Raw genomic sequence first — 18,775 nt, forward strand, 5'->3', positions numbered from 1 at the left:
ATCAAGATGGTTTGGGGTGAGCTGGACTGCAGAGTGAAGGCAAAAGGGCCAACAAGTGCTAAGCATCTCTGGGAACTCCTTCAAGACTGTTGGAAGACCATTTCAGGTGACTACCTCTTGAAGCTCATCAAGAAAATGCCAAGAGTGTGCAAAGCCATAATCAAAGCAAAAGATGCTACTTTGAAGAACCTAGAATATGACATATTTTCAGTTGTTTCACACTTTTTTGTTATGTATATAATTCCACATGTGTTAATTCATAGTTTTGATGCCTTCAGTGTGAATCTACAATTTTCATAGTCATGAAAATAAAGAAAACTCTTTGAATGAGAAGGTGTGTCCAAACTTTTGGTCTATACTGTACATACACACAAATACATATACACACACACACATACTGTAAAAGATCTACCTACCTTAGAACAAAACCTTTGGTTATAATGTAGTTACTGCAGTTTACACAGTATAAAGGCTGCGTTAAAATAATGCTTAAAGTCCAACACTACAGATGTGTTTTTTTGTTTTTTTTTTGATAGAGTGGTGAACAGGTAAAACTTGGCACATTTTTTTGCTCTCTAACCCCATTGGGATAATTACGGAGAGAAGCAGTTGTTACCAGGTCGTAAGGCACAGACAAAAATGACTGTCAGACATTTCTACCCTATCCCACTTTACTAAAAATATACATTTTTCTTTAAGTGTTAAAAACTAGAAACTAAAAACTAGAACACTAAAAACAACTTTGCTTTGGGGCAACTGAAGACGGAGACTACCTCTATATATCATAAGTCTCATAAAACTATCTTGAGGAACCAAATATAACTAAATACTATCTAATCCATCAGTTGCCACAGATCACAAAATCTCACACCTATATATAGACATCTCTCTGGGTAGGGCTCAAATATATAGAGTTCAATAACATGCTTTGGCTTTTACTACAAGCTAGACCCAACATGTCCAATCCAGAGACCGCACACTCATTACGATGTGGGATAACATGACATTTTTGGATAAGACAACCTAAATTTAACTACACTTATCCTCCTTTCTTTACAACCTCTCTTTTGCTCGAGGTACTGAAATCTTCCAGGATCTTTATTCAGTTGTCATAGCGAGATCTTCATTGTGTCCATAAGCTTTACTGTGGTTCCCGTGTCATACTGTTTCTCTTTACAACAAAAATACTTTTGGTTTAACAAGAAATCCAAATATCTAAACGACCCACACTTCCAAGGTTTGATCTTTTTATTTATAGTAGCACTACTTTCTACATGCTCTCTGTCCCCACCCACTTATATGATAAAGTGGCAGAAAACCTAGGGGCAGCTATTGAACTGGAAAACCGGAACCAAGTTTCGCAAACCACCAAGTCTATACATTTAAATGCCGTCAGCAAGCACATTTAGTGGCCATGTCCCTTTGTGGATACACTATGATTCAGCATCTATCAAATAATATTAAGGAATCACATGGCATTGGAGGATCTATGTGAAGTCTTCATAAAATCATCACTAAACCTCCATTGTCAACCCCCTTATAGTAGAACCACAAACCCCACAAATCACCTCCTCTCCCCCTTTCCCTCTCTCTTCCTACACGTTCTTTCTCCTATTTACACCTGCTAATATATTGCAAGCCAACATCGGGTGTAGACACACACTGTAAAGTATTTGACTGTTTTTACAAACTTACAGACATGCCTCCTCTTCAGATGTTACCTCAACAATTCCAAATTGATGACATTACTGTCTGCATTGTTCAAATAGGTTTAAGAAAAAAATCCCCAATGGAGGAGGTTTCCATCACTTGCTGCACTGACATGAATTAAAAATTAACACAACTGACCCACAAATAGCATTAAAACCTGAGAGATGGCTCAGGCCCTTTTCTGCACCATACAAAACTAAATAAAATGTGGTGCTGCATTTGTTTTTTTCTCTTTGTTCTTACCTGGTGAACTGGCCAGTAACACACTCTTCCTGTATTAGAATGCGTCCACTCTGCATCAAGTAGCACAGATACACCCTTGGACAACAGCACTGTCCATCCAGGGGGAGGTTAGTGTTAGATATACTAGCAGATTTAAATACACTAACAAATTGAAGCCAAACTCCATCTAACATTTACTAGCAATTACAGTAAACAGATGTGATCCTTTTGAGATAAAGGTTTCACATAAATAAAAGGCGACTGTTGTAAGCACCCTGTCAGCGGTATATGGTTCGTCTTAATCCTCTAACTGCTACATCTGCAGGACAGAATGCACTGTTGGCAGGATCACCAGGGGAAAATAAAAGTAAGAAAGCCTAAAAAAGCAAACAAATGAAGCCATCTCATCTAAGAAACGGTAAGCGGCAATATAATAAATGTTTGCTTTTTGGGTTAAATATTACCCACTAGATAGCAGACAGGAGGATATCTGTAATATATTTTCATACTAGGACAACAATTTTTTTTCTTCAAATTATGATTAATGTGAGCAATTTATCTTTTAAGATACGGATGGTGAAGTAGACCCACAGCATACCCGAACAATAGGGTTTGAGGGCCCTTTTTGTTTAGTCTACCTTCTCTGTTCAAGTATCTATGCAGCAAAACAAATTCTTGACCCATTTATTCATGGCCATATCAAACTAATGGCAGTTGTAGTATACTGATTAGAAGTTCACCTCTTTGTCAACCTTTTTCATCAAGAATCTAGGATCAAAAAGACAGCTGCTTAGCCTGCACCTTTAAAATAGCAAGTCAGCTTTCCTGTATCTTCATCATTATACATTCCTTAAAATTTTCTCTACAACCACTCAGGGTTTTGTTCTTTTTTAAACAGGGACAATGCTTTTAAATCTAGGACTGACTGAAAATATGCTTTTAAAACGAGTGCCAAATTTATGAGTGGCAAACGGGGCAATATCCCCGGGCCCCCCTGCTAGATGGGGCCCCACATTTCCTTTTAGAAAAAAAGTTTTTATAAAATGTGTTTTATTATTAAAAAAAAATATTAGGGATGCTTGTTTTAACATGACTAGGTCAAGGAATTTATTGCTTTGTTATGAGAGACAAGAGAAAAGTTTGAAAAAACTTGAAAATAGCCCAGACCCCATCATGTAGGAGTGCAGTTAATGACATTGATGTATCATAGTTAGAAATATGAAAGAGAAGCTCACTCCCTCACTTGACCGTAATTGGGTCAAGGGGCAAATCCAACACTCTGCTATCTTGAATGAATCTTAACGTTGTTAGCAAGTTTTACGTGAAATTACGAGATTGGTTGAATTCGGGACAGGTATGGTCCTGGATCAGAATTCAGCCAGAATAACAGAGCGTCAGACAAAATTGGCACAGAATAAAGGACCCTTCTTTCTTAGGTGTCTTGCCTTGAGTGTAGTAGTGAAGTTGACTCCTAGCCAGTGGGTTTCCATATCCCGAATCCTTCAGACTTCAAACAAGTGATTTTCCTTTCCCTGAACCTTTCAGCCTGTGGATCCATACATATTACCTACTGTGCCCCTGTCAACACCATCCACCCAGGAAAAAGATGAAAAAATGTCCACCCTCATTTTATCTTCATCATCCTGGTAGATGGCAGCTAATTTTTATTAGGAATGTCTTGGTACATTTTCTATTTATCCTTCCATCAATGACACCAAGCTTGCCAGTACCGTATGCAGAAAAACAGCCCCACACCATGATGTTCCTACCTCTAAACTTCACTGTTGGTATGGTGTTTTTGGGCTGATGAGCAGTGCCATTTGACCTCCAAACATGGTGTGTTTTATGGCATCCAAAGAGTTAAATGTTGGTCTATCTGACCAGACTATCTTCTCCAAGTGTTTCACAGGCTTGTCTAAAGTTTGCTGCACAACATTTAGGCTCCATGTACACGGGACGCTGGAAATGGCCGTTTAGGAGCAGTTGGGTGTTTTTTTCAGAAGCCCCTGAACCCATCTACATTTTATCTTATCTGTCCATGTACACCAGGTCGTTTACAGTCATTTGCAGGCAGTTGCGTTCAGGGACTGTTTTTAAAAAGCAATTATTTGCGTTCGAACGTGTGTTTCCCGGCGTTTCAAACGCACAAACGCGTCCGAACGCGTCTGAACGCGATGACCCGCGTTTAGCGTTCTCGTTTTTCCATTTTAAAGGGGAATAATTTTTTCTTACCTCTAGGAATGCTTCTAAACGCAAATGCCCGCAAACGCTGCTAAACGCGGGTACAAACGCGACCGAACGGACGTTTCAAACGTCCTAAAAATTCCAGCATTCAAAGGGACATTTAACAACGTCCCGTGTACATGGAGCCTTAAACAAGCTTCAACATGCTTTTTCTTCAGCAATGGAGTCTTGCGTGGCGAACGTGCATACAGGCCATGGCATGGTTAAGTGCATTACTTACCTGTTAATTCTAGGTCTTTCTGAAGCTCTCCACAAGTGGTCCTTGGCTCTTGGATAACTCTTCTGATATGTCCTTTCTCCCCTCTGTCAGAAATCTTACAAGGAGCACCTGGTTGGGGTCGGTTTATGGTGAAATGATGTTCTTTCCACTTCCGGATTATTGCCCTAACAGTGCTCACTGGAACATTCAAAAGTTTTGAAATCCTTCTGTAACCAATGCCATCAGCATGTTTTGCAACATAAAGGTTGTGAAGGTCTTGAGAGAGCTCTTTGCTTTTACCCATCATGAGAGGTTTCTCATGTGACACCTTAGTAATGGGACACCTCTTTTTAGGCCATCAGTTGAGACGACAAAGGGCAGGATTGCTTTCTAATTTCTGATAGATTTCAGCTGGTGTCTTGGCTTTCCATGCCTTTTTGCACCTCCCTTTCTTCGTGTGCAATACTTTTTCCCTGTGTCATTCCATTTTATTATACAGAACTTTCATTTCTTTATGTATGGATTGCATGGGTTTGTATGGATATGTGGTGAAAATTTAATAACTTCAGAAATGTATTTACCTAGAAAAATGGTGACGCGTTCAATACCTATTTTACCAACTATAATTTAATTTCTACGCCAGGGAGCCCCTGAACTTGAAGTGCCCTGGGCCCCCGGAGGTCTAAAACCGGCACGGTTTAGAAATAGATAATTCAAATAATGTAGCTCTGGTCATATACAACCATATCTGTCGCTGCATAATATATTTACTTGAGTCACTGAAATGTAAAAGTCCATGTTTTCTTAAATATCTTAACACAGACAGCCTACAGCAGACACGATCAGAGATGCAATATATTTTTTTCTCCTGCAGGCCTATTAATACACCTCAGTGAGTTACAAAGGAGATCTATAGGCACATGTGACTACAGGCTTAACTTGCCCTGCTACCAGCAATCCTGAAATCATCAATTTAGTGAACAGCTTTCTCCTCCCCTCAATTACTTGGAATGTAGAACACTATCAACACTTGATATTGAACCATCTACAGGGAAATATCGTCTTTTCTGAATTTTCAATAAGATGTAATCCCTCTGAAAAAGAGGATTTCTGAGGTGAGGGCCCAGATCAATTTTGAACAAAAATTGTATATGGTAGAAATGTACAGTGAATCTTCAAGGGCTTAATTAAAACTACCAATACGTTGCTACGCGGCTCAGGAAGAACGCCAAAGTGCGTGGGTTATGGTGAGCTAAGGCTTGACATCGGGAGCGAAACCACCTGAGGCCCAACCAGACTGACCTGCAGTGACAGAGAACTTAAAAGAAAAACAGCTATGAAAACACGGTTGATATTATTTTCATATTCCACTGATATACCATAGGAAAAAAAATGAACATCAATGAAATTCCCATATTTCACAGAGGATGTGACCTTTACTATGCTGTGGTAAAATTAAACTAGGAAAGTGATGACTATGTGTCCCTTTAAATGTCAAATGTGGATGTTGCTCCCTTTTTTATTGCGATAGAATCTGCAGTGCTCTCCACAAGATTAAGTTGTCAAAGAAAATGATCTGTGTATCTGTGTGAATTTCATCTTGTTGCAATGTCTATTGCAATATGCTATATGTAATATTTATAACTGTAGTACATGTAAGTGGTGATTTTACGCTCTCCTCTAAGCAAGCATAGTGATGCAGAGACTCCCCAGGCACAATGCTGCTTCCAATTTACTCCCGTTCAGACTCTTCATTTTATGTGGTACTGAAAATTACAAAATAATAAATTAAGCCCTTTATCTTCTTCAGGTCATGCCTCATCAAAGCAAAGTCCAGTGAAGCAAAGGCACACAACAACCATCAGCTCCCTACTGACCGTGTGTGCTGAATTGTGGGGTCTGTAACCCTTTCACGGTAAGAAAGAGATTTGTCCGTTACAAGATTGTTGAGTGGATTGAAATAATGAGAGCCTGGGTAAATACAAATCCTTGTTTAAAGATGCACTGTTCAACTCCCACCCTAGCTTTTAATTAATTATGTGCCAGGGGTTTAGACGGTTTTCAGTGGGACCGTTATCAGTATAAGGCACCTAGTACCAGCTATTTTCTTTTAAATGACTTGAACTTTAATCTATTAACATAAACAGGCTCTAACGTATGGCACACAGTGCAGTGGTAGGCACAATTCTACAACTTCAAAGACAATGAAAATTCGCAATGCCCATTATTACATTGTTATTGCATTACAACAATCAAGTTTAAAGATTACCCTCTTTCCCCAGATACATCTCTGGGATTTAATGCAGGAACTTTCTGTCTTATGGTGATAAGAGGGAGCAATATACATTTAAACTGTGTCTCAGTATGTGGGCCATGACAGAAATAGTGGTAAACATAGGGGTTGATTTTCTAGTGCACTAAAATTCCTCTAGTTAAAAGAAATGTATAGGCATCAGTGTTGCCAACCATCAGTATTTATACTGGCATCCAGTAAAAAACGGGCACTATTCTCCTCACAGTAAATGCCAGTGACAGGAAAAGGTTGGTAGAAAAAATTATGGCTGTGACGTGCAGATCTGGTCCAGAGCCGGCCAAGACCATCCAAGTGCCTGATACAGTGTATTTGAGCGGCGGGTCTGGTGGAGCCGATGCCCGAGCTTATCGTGTGATGTCATGGTGCAAGGGAGCTCAGCAGAGTGGTCGGAGCCTCGTCTGCGGGACGGGACTGTCAGTGCTGTTTGGACTGGAGTGGACTGATGGGACCACCTGGCGTGGGCAAAGACTGTCACTGTGACTCAGGAGAAGACGTGTCATGTCAGTGAGGTGTCATCATCATCTGTGCCCTTGCACACTGCTGTCAGTGTCACTGTGAGAGTCAATTTCATCTGTGTGTGTGTGTGTGTGTGTGTGTGTGTGTATGTGTGTGTTTGCATCCTGTCCCTGAGCTACTTCCTAAATCGAAATCAAAATAAGAAAATGTTTTTTTGCCTTCATATCTACCTTAAATCCCATTGCTAATTGCATATTGTACTTGTTTGTAGACTAAATACTGAAATTTGCATTTAAATCTGTAATTATGGAACTTTTGGAAATGCCAGTAAAAAAACTTTGCTGTGCCATTAAATTTTGGGTGTCATGTCAGTAAATTTCCACCTGGTAGGTTGGCAACACGGATAGGCATTTTACGCATGTTTGATAAAAGATCAGTAAGATTTAAATATTCTTAGTGTATTAGGTGTATCGATCGTCAAAATTTAAAATAAAATATTTCCACATTTCATTTCAATTTCTAGTCTACTCTTATTAAACTGAATGATCTTGAAGTTTGAACTTTCATTCTGTCACAACTATTCAGCATGTCCTGAGAGTAGGCACTGCTATGTCACAGAATTCAAAGAGCCTGCCTTCTAAACTACCGAGGGGCTGAGATGAGGAGTTTCAGGAGGCAGAGTCAGTACAGGGATAACTGCTTGCAGGTAGCAAGGTACCATGAGATATTTAGTCCTTATGAATTGAAAGTAAATTGAAAGTAACCAATAGAGGAGAAGATGCAAAGCATACAGGGAATCCAGAATGTTGTGGGAAGAGATGGCTAGCAATCACAACAAGAAAGGAGATTTCTCAAGTTTAAGTTGGATTGCTTAACATAAGTGTTTGTATTGCTATTACAATGGTGATAATTTAAACTTAAATTGTATGCTTTGACCATAGAACTACTTTAATATTTTAAAAACATTGTTTATATTTAGGTGTATTAATAATAATCATGTACCTGGAGGCAGCTACATTTAATTATTACATAAACAGGCTCTAACTCTTCTGCAATGCCAAAAAATGGTTATTCCTTACAGCTCCTCCTCAAACGGATAGTCTATACTAGACTTGCGTGGCTACATTTTTATCTCAGCAGTTGTTAATAAGGGAGGCAGAGAGATTAAAAATTGGGAATTTGCCCCCTATAGTGGCTAATCTGCACATTTCTACATCTAGTATATAGCAAAATAGGGAAGACCCTTGAAAGTGGAGAAACAAAATCGTGGTAGCTATGCCAAGCAGTCCAATAGATCAATTGCACATAGCATGATAGTGTGCATTATATATATATATATATATATATATATATATATATATATATATATATATATATATATATATATATATATATATATATATATACACACATATACATACACACACATAAACACACACAGTATCTCACAAAAGTGAGTACACCCCTCACATTTTTTATTATATCTTTTCATGTGACAACACTGAAGAAATGACACTTTGCCCTCAAAATAACTCAACACAGCCAATAATGTCTAAACCGCTGGCAAAAAAAGTGAGTACATCCCTAAGTGAAAATGCCCAAATTAGGCCCAATTAGCCATTTTCCCTCCCCGGTGTCATGTGACTCCTTAGTGTTACAAGGTCTCAGGTGTGAATGGGGAGCAGCTGTGGTAAATTTGGTGTTATCGCTCTTATTCTCTCATACTGGTCACTGGAAGTTCAACATGGTACCTCATGGCAAAGAACTGAGTGCTTATGTTCAGCACCATAGCCAGAGGTTGTCGTTGGGAAATAGATATAGAGGTTGAAGTGGTGAGGGGTCAGCCTGTCAGTGCTAAGACCATACGCCGCACACTGCATCAAATTGGTTTGCATGGCTGTCGTCCCAAAAGGAAGCCTCTTCTAAAGAGGATGCACGAGAAAGCCTGCAAACAGTTTGCTGAAGACAAGCAGACCAAGGACATGGATTACTGGAACCATGTCCTGTGGTCTGATGAGACCAAGATAAACGTATTTTGTTCAGATAGTTTCAAGCGTGTGGCGGCAACCAGGTGAGGAGTACAAAGACAAGTGTGTCTTGCCCTACAGTCAAGCATGGTGGTGGGAGTGTCATGGTCTGGGGCTGCATGAGTGCTTCCGGCACTGGGAGCTACAGTTCATTGAGGGAACCATGAATGCCAACATGTACTGTGACATACTGAAGCAAAGCATGATCCCCCTCCTTTCGGAGACTGGGCCACAGGGCAGTATTCCAACATAACCCCAAACACACCTCCAAGACGACCATTGCCTTGCTAAAGAAGCTGAGGGTATAGGTGATGGACTGGCCAAGCAGGTCTCCAAACCTAAACCCTATTGAGCATCTGTGGGCCATCCTCAAATGGAAGGTGGAGGAGCGCAAGATCTCTAACAATCCACCAGCTCTGTGATGTCGTCATGGAGGAGTGAAAAGGACTCCAGTGGCAACCTGTGAAGCTCTGGTGAACTCCATGCCCAAGAGGGTAATGCAATGCTGGAAAATAATGGTGGCCACACAAAATTTTGGACACTTTGGGCCCAATCTGGACAGGTTCACTTAGGGGTGTACTCACTTTTTTTGCAAGCGGTTTAGACAACAATGGCTGTGTGTTGAGTTATTTTGAGGGGACAGCAAATTTACACTGTTATACAAACTGTACACTCACTAGTTTACATTGTAGCAAAGTGTAATTTCTTCAGTGTTGTCACATGAAATGGTATAATAAAATATTTCCAAAAATGTGAGGGGTGTACTCACTTTTGTGAGATATTGTGCATATATATATATATATATATATATATATATATATATATATACATATATATACATACATACACACACGTGATGCTAGAACTATAGGTGCCCCCTGCTAAAGACCCAAGGGCAACATACAGGTGCAAGATTGATTGAGAAAGCTCTATGACGTTACCAGGCAGGTCTCTTCACACACAGGTTGCTGGTGAAGAAAAGTAACCAGTGGCGAACGATCTGGCACGTTGTATATCCATCCTCAGACCAGAGCTTTGATATAATTTTGGAAAGCTGCAGCCATGATTGTGGTATTTTTCAGAGCAGGTGATTTTTTTCTTTAATATAAAAGTTATCACTTTTACATGTGGTGAAAGATGTCCTCCCTCCTGCCCCCTTTACTAAGCTCTCTCTTCCCCAACTTGGGAGCCCGGTATCCATGTGGCCTGTCACATCGTATGCACCAGGAAGAGTGGAAGGAACTTCAATTGACCCTCCCCCTCTGTAATATCAGAAACCAGCAGCAACGAGGTTTGCCACTTTCAGTTTTTGGTTTGTTTACAAGTTGTTATTGGCTAGCAAAGCATCTGATCAAATCGATCTGTTTGATCAGATGCTCTGGAGGGCAGAGGAAAGATCTGGGGTCTAATAGATTTTAGATTTCTCTATAAAGAGGGCCTGTCACGGCCCATGCTATCACAGGGGATTCGGGGGGGGGGGGGGAGGTATCGCGCTTCAGGGAAAATTGTGTAAATCTAACTAAATAGTGAATAAATAGTGTAATAATAAAATTGTATAGATCAATAAAACTTCTCTGTGGTGATGTTCAAATCATAAAATTCCTAAAAATCCATTCATATATGTGACTTAGAAATAAATTAAACAATATTGGTGAAATCACTCTCGATATATAAAAATATAAAAAGCGCTACAGTGCTGATATCCAAAAAACAGTCTTTGCTATAAACTAATATTCCAGACAGACTTGAAGGTGAAAAAAGTAAGTAAATAAAGTGACATCAAATCAAAGATTTAAAAGGAGATCCCCTGAAGAAGCCACGTGACCGGAAGTGGCGTAACGCGTAGGGCGGTATACCGGAAGTGACGTTAGAAAGCGGAAGGATAGTCCGCAGATAAGCTGTTCTCTTGTAAAGGCTTTTAAATCTTTGATTTCATGTGCGTGCATTATATTTTATTTAAACAAACAATTTTATTATGAAAATACTGCACTATGTAAGCACCTTATTTTGAGATCCGCGGAGAGTTCAGAGGGCATTCACCCCGATCCAGATAAGAGGCTATTACCATCCCCTGTCTGTGGAGCGAGTAAGGAGAGGAGTTAAAAAGGAGAGATCTACAATTAAAAGGCGCATTACCCTATATATTGAGGTGAGTGGCTAGCACACCCTTAGGGGTTTTAAGGATTAAGAAGCACCCCCTATTAACACTTGGTGAAAGGTGGAGGTCCAACAGCAAAAAAGGATGAATACCGCTTATGCGGGTTAAATGATTTGGACACTACAAGCACTTTTTTATTCACAAGCACCTTATGTCCAATCTGTGTTTATATATTTATTTGCATTGACTAAGCACTTGTCCCTTTATTTACTTACTTTTTCACCTTCAAGTCTGTCTGGAATATTAGTTTATAGCAAAGAATGTTTTTTGGATATCAGCACTGTAGCACTTTTTATATTTTTATATATCGAGAGTGATTTCACCAATATTGTTTAATTTTTTCTAAGTCACATATATGAATGGATTTTTAGGAATTTTATGATTTGATCACCACAGAGAAGTTTTATTGATCTATACAATTTTATGATTACACTATTTATTCACTATTTAGTTAGATTTACACAATTTTCCCTGAAGCGCGATACCTCCCCCCCCCCCCCCCCCCCAAATACTTGTTTATACACTGTCTGGTTCACATAATGGGTATACGCAGCTTTAAGGGGTGTCACGTATATAAGAAATCCTCTAGACAGCGCGAGACTCACATCATCATTTTTACTATGACAAGGGATGTTTGCATATCCCTTGTGATGGCAATAAAGTTCAATTTAAAAAAAAGGCACAAAAATTTAAAATGTAAAGCTCCTCACCCCATGTGGGGTATTTTCACGAACATCCGAGTGAGAGCAAAATATTCTAGTGCCAAACCTCCGGTGTTACTCTAAAATGGTAACCCATAAGCGCTTTTAAAGAGTCACCCATGGATATTTATAGGTACCGTAGTTTGTTGCCGTTCCAAATTTGATGTGTGACATGTTCGTTCTCTATTTATACTGCGTAACATCGTTTATAGTTTACCAAATATTGGGTATTTTATTGTGTTTTTTGTGCACTAAGATTCATTAGTGTATTTTTTCCTAACAATTTGGTTTGATAAATCGCTGCTCAAATATCGTGAGACATAAAAAATTGCAACAACCATTTTATTCTCAAAAAATATATAAAATGTTTGGGGGTTCTAAGTAATTTTCAAGCAAAAAAAAAAATGCAAATTTTTACGTGCGAGAGAAATGTCTGAATCGGCATGGACTGGAGGTGGTTAATATTCATACATGACAGTTTTACACACTGTAGCATTCTTTGTGTATGGGAGGAGGCCTGGAACACTCAGGAGCATCTGGACCCCCACAGCCACTCCTAATATCCACTATTAAGCAGAACATAGGTTAGTTTTCTAAATGAGTGAAACCAAAGCTTGAAATGGACAAATGAACATTTCATATGACTATAAGAAGTGAATAGAATAAAAGGTACTTTGACCTTAAATGTGTAATAGCATTTTAGTGCTTGGCAGGGAATTGCTTATTTTAGACAATTAAATTTCAGTTTGTTTACCTCCAAACATTTTTCCCCCTAGACCTTACCTCCTCCACGGTCATTAAAACAATTGCTCAAAGTTCTATGTACGTATCTATCTAAAGAAAGACCTCAATGAATAGAACTTGCAATTTTTTCTTTTTTTTGCTGCATGTATACTCAGTCTGAGGCTCCATGTACACGGGACGTTGTTAAAAGTCCCTTTGAATGCTGGAATTTTTAGGACGTTTGAAATGTCCGTTCGGTCGCGTTTGTACCCGCGTTTAGCGGGCGTTTAGCGGCGTTTTCGGGCGTTTAGAACCATTCCTAGGAGGTCAAAAAAAGATTCCCCTTTAAAATGGAAAAACGCGAACGCTAAACGCGGGTCATCGCGTTCAGACGCGTTCGGACGTGTTTGAAACGCAGGGAAACACGCGTTCAAACGCAAATAATTGCGTTCTAAAAAAAGTCCCTGAACGCAACTGCCTGCAAATGACTGTAAACGACCTGGTGTACATGGACAGATAAGATAAAATGTAGATGGGTTCAGGGGCTTCTGAAAAAAACGCCCAACTGCTCCTAAACGGCCATTTCCAGCGTCCCGTGTACATGGACCCTGAGCTGCCTCCATGTTAAAAGCACACTAATGAAGTTAATAAAAACAAAAATAGCCCCCTAGTTCCATTACCGTTCTTCACAAGTTACTTTATCTACTGATGAGCAGTAGTTTGATAATGTGAAACACTAGGTTCTGCTAAAATCATGTTTTAGTTATATTAAACTACATTATTAAAACCTTTACTAATAAAATACATTTTCTGAACATTAACTTTGTTTAAATAAAATAAAAATAATAATATAATTAACTAGTTTGTACAGATAGTTACATCCATTGTTAAAGGAAAGCATAGTTGGCCATCAAGCTAGAGACATAATTGTTGGCAGAGTGCAATGGTCTGTAACAAAGTTTACATCAGGTTATGATTTGAATTAAAACTGACAGTCACCTGTGTGATTTGACAAAAGATCTATGTATCCTTTAGCATTCTTGGAAATACAGTGGTATTCAAAACTAAACACATGCATAAAACTATTACCTCCTCAGATTGAGATGGGCTGATCCTGGGCATCGGTGAAACCTGTGGTGTTTTTAGCTGGGCTGTGTTGTTTTCAGATACAAGTTCTCTGTGGATAGTCTGAATATGGTTTTGAAGTTCATTCTCAGATTCAAATTTAACATTACAAGTAGAGCATCGGGTCTTGAGCACAGAGACTTTATTTTTTCCTTCTACACAGGGTTGGCTTTCAGTCTGATTAACAGGGGGGCGATTTGTGTTTAAAATTGCATTGGCATTTGGACTGGCACTTTTGCTAAGACTAACACAATTAGCACACAGACCATAGGGCAAACCGTTAATATCAAGTTTCACCAAGTCCTGTTTGGAGCGAAACTCTTTCAAACAAGAAGCACACTTAAACAACTTCGGCATATTCTGAGAACGTACAGTGGCCTGAACAGCAGACCCATTTCCGGTCTTCTGCATGTGAAATGTGCCATGGATTTTAAGCTCCAGGGTTGAAGTCACTGTCTGCATGCACACTACACAGCGAAACCCTGTCAGTGAGTTTCTCAGGTCTGGGTGCATCTGACAATGTTCTAAGAAATCTTCCTCACTGTGCAGAGGAAGCTTACAAATTCTGCAATTGCCAGTGTCCAGACTCTTACTGTGTGTCACTTTATGTTCTGTAAGAGTTAATAAGGATGGGAAACGTTCTCCACATATTGGACACATGTAATGCTTCACTGGCCCCAAATGAGTCTGCATGTGTTCTCGCAGACCACTTTCAGAGAAAAAGGTACGGGAACAAACATTGCACTTGTAGTTGCCCTTAATTAATTCAGCCTTCTTTTTAACAATTGCACTTTCTCCAGGTCTGATATTGTGATCTCTGAGCTGGTGATTCTGCAAGAGAGAATCCATGGTGTAGGCAGCTCCACAAATGTCACAGCCATACATTGGTTCAGAGGTATCAATATCTTCTTCACTGCCATCATGACTATTATGGGACTCTTGATTGTTTGTCAGCAAAGTCTGAAGCTCCACTTCTTCCTTCTGAACCTGTTCAGGAGCTCCATTGGTTCCACAGTTTTGCGTTTTGGATTCAAATACGCAGTGCTTTTCCCTCAAGTGCTTTTCCAACAAAATGATGGCATGGAAAGCTTTGCTACAAAATTTGCAATTATATTTTTTACTATGAGTTGTAATATGGCATTGTAGCTCTACTTCAGTGCCAAAAGATTCACCACAAAAAATGCATTTGTGGATCTTTCCATGGTTTTCCAGGTGATTGTGCTTTACATGAAGCTGCAAATCAGTCTCTGTACGGAAATCCCAATTACAAGAGGTGCAGCGGTACACTTTCTTTTCATTGCTGTGTTTCACAGCCAAGTGAAGCTGAATAGAGACCTTGGAGTCAAATACTTCCTGACATAGGGTACAACGAAAGAAAACAAATGTATGCATGTCTAACAAGTGCTTCTGCAAATCGTCCACTGAAGTAAACTGTTTATCACAACTTTCACAAATATAATATGTAGACGTGATCATAAAGTGTATAGTGACATGTTTCAAAAGAGATTCTTGGTTAGGAAAATCTTTGTTGCACTGGGGGCATGTCAGTTTTGGCAGAACAGTATCAAGATGAGTTTTTAAGTGAGTTTGAAAACCATCAAGGGATGAATACTTGGCACCACACTGATTGCAGATGTACTCGCCTGCAGGTCTTGAAGGAGTGCCACCAATGGCCTGCATCATCTTTAAAGAGGATTGATCCAAAGTAACAGGAGATAAGGGACTCAGAGCTCTAGATTTCTTTCCGTTGTGGATGTAATTCAAAGCTAGCGGAATATTCTTGTGATTCTCTTTGATGTGCTTATTTAATTTAAGTACGCTATTAAAGATTGGAGAATTGGTACAATATGAACAAGAGTATACTTCAACCACAGGGTCTTTTGGGGTACCCAATACTGGAGAGCCAAAGCGAGAACCACTGAGGTCACAATGAACTTGGCGAATGTGTTCCTCTAATGAGGAATCTGTGAGAAATCCCATGTAGCAGTGAGGGCAAAAGAATGCATTGCTATCTTTTGCAACAGGGTTTGCAAACCCATGTGAACTTCTAATGTGCTCTTGGAGCATGTTAAGGTCATTGAATATTTCAGAGCAAAAGTTGCACTGATACACCATGGTAGGCATAGTAGATACCATCAGTGCTGGATCCTGAGCTTCATGTACCTGTTTGAGATGTTCATTTAGATTATAGAGTGAAGGCAAGACTTCTAAGCAGTACTGACAGATATGAGCCTGCTCTGGCTTATCTAAATGCATAGTTTTCAGATGTATCTGGAGAACAGCCAGGCTTGAGAATAACTGTTTACTGCAATATATACAACTGTAAGTAACTTTTGCTTGTTTGTTTGAGGGAGCATTGACATCAGGAGTTTGCTGAGAAGCCCTTTTACGCCCACGACTTTTAGGTAATGGGGGAGCTACATCTACCATTGTGGAGCTGTCAACAGACAAGTTTGAATCAGGAGTAGTACTTGATACAGAAGTGTAGCCTACAGTAACTAAAGAGGGACTGTTGCTTGGGTTGCAGGATTCTGAGTGCTGATGGCTGTCCATATGGCTGTAGAGCTCCTCAATACTGTGGAAACTCTCAGAACAAATACTACAAGAATTCTTCTTCTCATTACTATGCATTTGTTCCATGTGGTTCAGCAAGGAGGTTTCTTCAACAAAAAGTTCATGGCAGTATATGCACTGAAGAGCAGCTCTATCATCATTTGGAGAACATTCAGGGTGACATTCAGCTATGTGTTTCTGAAGATCCTCAGGAAAATCAAACCCTTCCTCACATTGACTGCATTTCTGCGTGTCTTTCATTTTCCATTCTTCCATTCTAGTTCCTGATTGCGAACAATCTTTATTTCTCTCATGAACCTGCATATGACCATGCAAAGAACTTGAAGACAAGAACCCTCTTCTACAAATGGCACATTTATATGGCTTGTTGGAGGTATGAGTCTTCAGATGAATTTTGAGATGATCACTTCTGGAAAATGCTGCATCACACTCACTGCAGTGATATTTTTTATCTCCAGTATGAAGTTTTATATGGCGGTCTCGACTTCTCTTGTGCTTAAACAATCTACTACAATACGTGCACTTAAATGGAAGTTTGTCACTGTGGCTTTGCTCATGGTGTTTTAAATAGCTGAGGCGACTGAATGACTTGTCACAAAACTGGCAAGGATATGGTAGCCCTGGGATACCCTCCTCTTCACCAAAGTCGCAACCTTCTCCGTGACTTGGGGATGTCTGGTCTTTGCTAGATGGTGAGGATGCAGGCCACGAACAAGATGGATCATCTTCTACATCTGCGCCATCTAAAAGGGAAAACACAGCATGTCAGAAACCATGGGGGAAAAAAAAGCATGTCTATTTGTTTTTCTGATATAGGCATTAACTTATTTATGGATACCAAAACAACCAGAGTCGTTTTGATCTTTTGAGTGGTCTTTATCCCCAAATTTTGATCTTTTGAGTGGTCTTTATCCCCAAATTTTGATCTTTTGAGTGGTCTTTATCCCCAAATCTTTTATTTTTATTTTTTTGCTTACCAATACACACAATATCTCTTTTAAGTTGTCTCACCATTCCCTGCGTTTTCAAATTTAAAAAAGTTTTGGCTTGAACAAGACATTTCTTTTTAGTATAAACTATATTGTCAAAAGTATTGAGAAACCTGCCTTTACACACACATCAACTTTAATGGCATCCCAGTCTTAGTCCGTAGGGTTCAATATTGATTTGGCCGTACCTTTGCAGCTATAACAGCTTCAACTCTTCTGGGAAGGCTGTCCACAGGGTTTAGGAGTGTGTCTATGGGAATGTTTGACCATTCTTCCAGAAGTGTATTTGTGAGGTCAGGCACTGATGTTGGACGAGAAGGCCTGGCTTGCAGTCTCGACTCTAAATCATCCCAAAGGTGTTCTATCTGGTTGAGGTCAGGACTCATCCGTGTCTTTATGGACTTTGCTTTGTGCACTGGTCCAAAAAGTTTTGGTGTAGGGGGGATTATGGTGTAGGGTTGTTTTTCAGGGGTTGGGCTTGGCCCTTTAGTTCCAGTGAAGGGAAACAATTAAGGTGCCAGCATATCAAGAATTCTGTACAATTTCATACTCCCAACTTTGTGAGAACAGTTTGGGAATGGCCCCTTCCTGTTCCAACATGACACCAGTGCACAAAGCAAGGTCTATAAAGACATGGATGAGCGAGTTTAGGGTGGAGGAACCTGACTGGCCTACATAGAGTCCTGACCTCAACCAGATAGAACACCTTTGGGATGAATTAAAGCGAAGACTGCAAGCCAGAACTTCTTGTCCAACATCAGTGCCTGACCTGACAAATACGGTTCTGCAAGAACAGTCAAACATTCCCATAGACACACTACCAAACCTTGTGGAAAGCCTCCCAGAAGAGTTGAAGCTGCAAAAGGTGGGCCAACTCAATATCAAACCTTACAGACCAAGACTGGGATGCCATTAACCACTTGCCTACTGGGCACTTCTACCCACTTCCTGCCCAGGCCAATTTTCAGCTGTCACACTTTGAATGAAAATTGTGTGGTCATGCAATGCTGTACACATATGATATTTTTATTTATTTTTTCACACAAATAGAGCTTTCTTTTGGTGGTATTTAGTCATCACCTGTTTTTTTTTATTTTTTGCTAAACAAAACAAAACAACATTTTGCCAACGGATATTTTTTCTCCTTCGCCTATGTGTGCTGAGGCTGAACTGATGGGCACTGATGAGGCGGCACGGATAGGTGGGCAGTGATGAGGCTGCACTGATAGGCAGCACTGATAAGTGACACTGATGATGAGCAGTACTGATGGGCACGGATTAGCAGTTATGACGGGCCATGCTTAGCAGCACTAGTCAGGAATGTGGGGACAGA

At 39.8% G+C, this 18,775-nt stretch overlaps 1 protein-coding gene across 3 annotated transcripts in view; it reads right to left on the reverse strand.

Moving 5' to 3' along the window:
• Positions 1–18,775, reverse strand: part of ZNF521 (zinc finger protein 521) — a 447,433-nt gene that overhangs the window by 248,205 nt on the left and 180,453 nt on the right. For all 3 annotated transcript variants that reach the window (XM_082258670.1, XM_082258668.1, XM_082258669.1), the window contains one exon: positions 13,844–17,196. In XM_082258670.1, coding sequence (XP_082114796.1) covers positions 13,844–16,756 — 2,913 coding nt within the window. In that variant the 5' untranslated portion in view covers positions 16,757–17,196. The remainder of the gene's footprint in view (positions 1–13,843; positions 17,197–18,775) is intronic.

Source organism: Pelophylax lessonae (genome assembly GCF_965119305.1).
Source record: "Pelophylax lessonae genome assembly, chromosome: 5".
Classification (NCBI taxonomy): Eukaryota; Metazoa; Chordata; class Amphibia; order Anura; family Ranidae; genus Pelophylax; species Pelophylax lessonae.